At 37.8% G+C, this 6,193-nt stretch overlaps 1 protein-coding gene and 1 long non-coding RNA gene across 2 annotated transcripts in view; one reads left to right on the forward strand and one right to left on the reverse strand.

Moving 5' to 3' along the window:
• Positions 1-6,193, reverse strand: part of pgrmc2 (progesterone receptor membrane component 2) — an 11,907-nt gene that overhangs the window by 3,708 nt on the left and 2,006 nt on the right. The window contains exon 2 of the mRNA XM_032526524.1: positions 1,433-1,588. Within this exon, the coding sequence (XP_032382415.1) occupies positions 1,433-1,588 (156 nt within the window). The remainder of the gene's footprint in view (positions 1-1,432; positions 1,589-6,193) is intronic.
• LOC116695953 (uncharacterized) overlaps positions 1,191-6,193 on the forward strand; it is a 23,029-nt gene continuing 18,026 nt past the window's right edge. The window contains exon 1 of the long non-coding RNA XR_004333592.1: positions 1,191-1,201. This is a non-coding gene — a long non-coding RNA (uncharacterized LOC116695953). The remainder of the gene's footprint in view (positions 1,202-6,193) is intronic.

Below are 6,193 nucleotides of genomic sequence, written 5' to 3' on the forward strand. Positions count from 1 at the left end.
TAGAAACTTGTTGAAAATGGGTCAAATTTGTAGTGAGGACAACAGTAGGGTTAAAAAAAAGTTTGGAAATGACAGACTATAAAAACAGGACCTAAATCTGTGATAGATTTCCAGTTCGAGAGTAACCTGCGGATGTGATTTACCAACAAAGTATTTGAGCCCATTGTTTCCTTCCAGTTCCAGTGCTTCCTGTTTCTCAGCAGCTGTGGTGCCAGGGGATCTTTCTACTTGAGGTTTATTGCATGTTTGTCTCGCGTTCACTCCCAAGGTTTGGTTTAACGGCACGTTTCAGAAGGAACCTGTTCATTCAGATTCACTGGTTTCAGGTTTTTAAAGGTTCATATTTTCTGTCTTTCTTATCCTTATATATGTCAACTATTAGGGATGCGACTAACGGTTTTATTTAATTATCGTTTCATCTGCCAATTATCTTCACCATTAATCCATACATGGTTGGATCTAATAAATCTAAGGCTGCAACTGACAATTATTTTCATAATCATTATTTTCTTAATGTATTCTTGGTGACATCATTAGATTACTGGTTTCGTCTCAGCAACAGCCCAAAAATTGAAATATATTCAGTTGATATTGATATGAAACACCGCTGCCTCTAGCAAAGAAGGATCCAGAGAATGGACAGGCAGTAGTGCTTATTAAAAAATGACATATAATAGAATAATAGTATAATAGTTTCAGCTTGGCCTGCATTGTCGAGAACTTTCCAACTCCTGAATCTCCTGAGCTTTTTAACAAAACGTGTTAAGAAGTTGGTCATTGCAGGAGTCAGCGTGTTTATATTTTGTCGTTCCATCTCTTAACGTCCCCGTATCATTGGGTTTGAGCAGACGATTACTGGTAGTTGTCTCTAGTTATTTTGCTCCCAAATTGTTTCCTCATCTCTGCTCTACCTGCATATCTGTTGTTACTGTGAGACTCTTTCCTTGCATTTAGCATTTTTCTATTAAAAATGTGCATATAACAATCAAATCAATCAATATGCATTGTGGTATAAAACATTACTTTTGAGCACTGAGCTTTTTCATGGTTCTTCTTGTTGGACGCACAGTGACTCTGCGGCCTTGCAGTCTTTTTTTCTCTCTAAGCGGAGGCTGATTTATTTCTGAATATAAACTGAAGGACAGTGTGTTGGTTCAACAGCCTCATTATAAACGGGTGTACTGGCTAGCAGCTTTAAATTGTCCCAATTTAACAACATACAGTAAATCATGCTGTTCAAACTGTAATACAACGTGTTAAAGCATTGGATGCTGTTGCAGAAAAAACAAAGACAAACTTGTGTTTTGGATCCTTGGTTTGACCGGACTGCGTTTACAGTACAGCGGCCCTGTGGATGCCTCTGTGACATCGGAGCCAAATCAATATCGCTGGAGCATTTTTCTCTGGCGGGATCGTCAGGAAACAAGCCTACCCATGAACTGCATCTCCCACTCCCTCACGCTCTCCATCTGTACAGCGTTGAGGTCTGACAAGTCGTCGTACTCGTCCCGCAGGGCGTCTTTCTCCAGGCAGAAGGTGGCCAGGCCTCTCGAACCGTCCCGGCCGGCGAAAATGCCGTAAGGACCATCTGAGGAAGGAGAACATGACGTCAGGCTGAGTCGGGATGCACAAGAGAGCACGCGTTAGGGCTGCAACCAATCGATATGAAGAAAATATGCCATAGAGGTGGAATATCACCATGATGGTATTACTTGCGACCAGGGTTCAATATTTTCACAATTTACCAGCCACATGCTGGCAAACTATGCAAGTGGCTGATAGGTTTGCTTCACTCACCAGCAAAAAAAAAACCCAATGGCAATCTATTCAGCAGCTAGTAAAATCTGAACACTCCCTAGTCATTTGGCTGGTGGACAAAACCAGTACTTTGAAGCCTGCTCTCTATGAATAAACATATATTAAAGTGTACTCGGTTCTGCTGCTTTCAGTATTCAGCTAAAAGACAACAACTTGCTTGTTGCATTTAAAACAAACAAAAGGAAATCATTCCCAACTTCCTTTTATCAAACGAATTAAACATTGAATTGAATATAAAAAGGCACCACTAAAAATGAATAACAGTTACATTTTAACGTTCATTTTCCTACTGATACTAACACAAAATATTAAAGTGTACTCAGTTTTACTGCTTTTAATAGTCTAAAATACAACGAATAGCTTGTTAAAATTAAAACAAATTAAATCATTTCCACCATTGTTTTATTCAACAAACTTTAATATAAAAAGGCAGCAATGAAAAATAAATGAGTTCTATTATAAAGTGCAGTTTTTTCATTCAACTAACACAAAAATCTTCAAGTGTCTTTCGCAACATGACGCAGCTTAGCCAGTTGATATCGCCATGACGATGCCAAACGATATGTTAAGCATCCTCCACTCCCACCGGTCAGCAGTCTGAGACTCATCCCTGTTGATCCAAGCTTGCTGGTCATTTCCCAGGATGAACCAGTCCGTTTTTCTGCCCGGTTCGCTCTGACTGTCTCTACTTTTAACCCTGGTGTTGGGTTTTGGCCCGGGAGGACGATGCGTGGCCAAATGGAAGACAACACAAGGGTTAAAGCTTTCACGCCGTTTCAAACTGGGTCACAGAGAACAACCGGGGTAGGAACTGTACAAAAACAAGTTCATCCTTGGCGTAGCGTCAGACCTCCCTTATGCGACTGCTGCTAGACATTAAAAGCCTCCTGGACTGCCAATAAGTTCAGCATAATGTTATTAGAGCTGTAAGATGTATTAAGATGTTGTTGTGATGCTAAATGATATGATGGCAAGCATTAGAGTTCAAATACAGCGGCAACCATTAGTCCATTAATCTAATAATCAATAGTCCGAAAATTAAACCATTTGTTTTTTGGTTCCATCCACTCATATGTAAGGATTAAATGCTTCTCCTCGGCCCTGTTAGAAGTCAAAATGCTTTAAGACCTTTTTAAGACTATTATGATGAAATGTAAAAACCTAAAGCCATCAGAGTGCGGAAACATCATCTGAAACCATTCCCCAATTTGCTTGTTGGCATTTTAGGACTGGTGGATTGGCGGAAAAATTAGTTGCATGTTGGTTGCATTTGTAGTCCCAATACAGACAATTTTAGACTGAATTTAGACTAGCTACAGAAAGAACTACAACACCACAGAATAAAAAAAAACTAAAAAAACATTCTAAAGTGCTGTTGAAGTGCATTTCAATGAGCATTAGACATAGAAAAATTAAGTTTTGGTTTAAATTATTTAAAACCTAGAAGACAATACTTACAAACATACGTACTAATATTTTTAAACTTTTAAAGACCCTGCGGAAACCCTGTTTTCAGTCTAGGAAAACATAATCATGTGATTGGAATAACAATAACTATCCAGTGTGCAGACACTACTTATCTCCCAGTTGCTTTTCTTTGTCAGATATAAGAGTAAACTGTCTTTGAATGGATGGGAGAAAATATGAAGTACTTTGAATACATGATAACTTCTGCAGGCCAAGCATTTTTCACTATTTTCTGACAAACCGACTAATCTCTTAACCAAGGAAACAACTGGCAAATGATAAACATAGAAGTTAGTTGCACTTAAATAACATTTCTGAAATGTTCCTTTTCCAGTTGAGCAAACTATTAACCATTAATGCTTCTACCTGCTTAACTAATGAAATCCCCATTACTACTGATCGTTTCGGAATACATCCCAAACAATACTGAATCTGATATTGATATATAACAATAGGGCTGGGCGGTATGGAGAAAATCCAATATCACGATATTTTTGACCAATTAACTTGATATCGATACAGTAACAAAAAGAAATTACAACAATACGGCACAAATCTTTATTTTCCAGCTGCTACTACGTGAGCTACTCTGTGTAACGTAGAGTTTGGGATCTGCGTGTCTCTACAACATGTAACCTTACACAGCCAATCACAGACATTATTAGAGCTTGGTAGAAGCCTTTTGCGTGCTGATTGGCTCACTGACACGCATGACATTTACTCCTTAGGTATTGGAATTGGGTATTGAATGACGAGGCATTTTTTGATACTTTAGAGTAGAACCCGACCGATAAAAGGAATGGCTCAGAACAGATTTCCCCAACATAAGTTACTTGACTTCTCACTAAAATATAATAATTTGTTTCATTGTCACAAGAGAACAGAGGAACATCAAAATATTTTATAGTTCTCATAACTAAAATGTATAAAACTACAAACTTAAGATAGGAAACTTAAAGTCCTCTAAGATGTATCTTCATAGCTATAGTTTGCTGAAAACATAGGTGCATGTATTGATGAGTTGTTTAGAGGTCCTCCGCACATTATTTTGGACCATTATTATCATCACATCTGTTTGTAAAACGTTGGAAAAGCTAGAGCACATAATAAAATAAATAACGGTCAAAATAGCTTAAAGACAATACTAGCTAAAGACGTCCACTGGGGACCGACTCCAATCATCAAGCAAAAGTAATTTAGTTAGTGCTGGCCAAAACCTCTTGGGTGCTGCGCCTACGCCTAATGACGGTAGGGAAAACCCTGATTTAGTATACAAATTTTAAATTTGGGACAAAAAGAGTGCTGTGTCAGAAGCGTACCCGGTATCAGCAGATACCTTGAGTTGAATCTGTATCAGGGGAGAGAAAGAGTAATCAGTACATCCCTTATTATCAATACTGAAGCAATCACTCTTGCAATATTTGGTTCTGTCCAATAATGCTCAGCTCTATGTTGTAGTCCAGTCGTGTAACAACAATTCATACGCATATACAATATCAATGCTGTATTAGAAAAGGATATCACAAAGGATACTGCGTTGAAAGGATGAATGTTGTACTCAAAACTTTCCAGTAATCTGACTGATATGTGTCTCTTCAAAAAGGCACTTGTGATGTTCAACTTGTGGAATACATTTCATAAACAACGCCTCGAGCCTTCCCTGACGCTTTCTCTGTTTAAAATATTCCGTTATCCTCCAGGAGAACATCATCTGACCAGCATGTGGAAACTCTGCAGGCCCTCAGGTTTTCTTCCTTTAATTGTGCAACAGAAGAAAAACACAACTCCAAACTGCCGACAGTGAGGCAGAAGCGCCTTATCGCCACAAAGATTAGATATGCTCCAACCTTCCATAACTACAAGAACAAGCTTTTTACAGATTAAAGGGCCAGCCCGAGTAACCCTGCAGTAGCATACTGACATTCTGAAGAATGGGGTTAATTTTATGTCTCACGACAAAGAAGAGATGGAAGATTTGTGTCTGAATAATAATAAAAAACACAGTATGTCGGCTGTAAATGACAGCTCCAGCTGGATTCTCCTCCAACCAGTAGTGAAGGGGTGCAACTTATTTTACTTACTGATTCATATTTGGGTGTATAAGATATAAAAAATAATGAGAAATGCACAGGTCTTGTCTGAGCCCCAAAACCAAAAAGCAATTAGTATACAACAGGATCACTTTCACATTTTAGAAACTGGACCAAACTTTCACTTTCCAGATGCTGAACCAAGACAATGTTTGATATTATGTGCTCATAACTGACTTTAATGGACCACCAAACAAGTATCAAGTAACTGTCAACTAGCTGTCCCAGCATATATATATATATATATATATATATATATATATATATATATATATATATATGGGGCAGCTCAGTTGGAAACTTAGACGTAGTCAGATTTTCAAATATCCATCCTAATATCAAATTAGATTTGAGAACTGACTAAATGTAGAGCGCTATGGGTTCTGTGTTTGGCTTTTTTTAAATTTTCACACTTTTCAGTGTGTCATTAGTACTTTACTTAGGGCTAGGCAATACTGTGATATAAGACTAGATATTGTTTTAGATTTTGGATACATAGTAATTTCGTAATATGGTAAGTGGTGTCTTTTCCTGGTTTTACAGGCTGCATTCCAGTAAAGTGATGTCATTTCCTGAACTTACCAGACTGTTCCAGCTGTTCTATTATTTACCTTTACTCACCATGTCATTAAATCATTTCTGGAGAATATTTATCAAAAATCTCATTGTGTAAATAACATTTTCTTAAAGCACCGTCGCAATATCAACATTGCGTAGGTATTTGGTCGATAATATTGTGATATTTGATTTTCTCTATGTCAACCAGCCCTACTTTTACTTATGTAAAGTATTTAAAACTTCTACTGCCACTGGCCCCA

This window comes from Etheostoma spectabile, chromosome 9 (genome assembly GCF_008692095.1).
Source record: "Etheostoma spectabile isolate EspeVRDwgs_2016 chromosome 9, UIUC_Espe_1.0, whole genome shotgun sequence".
Taxonomy (NCBI): Eukaryota; Metazoa; Chordata; class Actinopteri; order Perciformes; family Percidae; genus Etheostoma; species Etheostoma spectabile.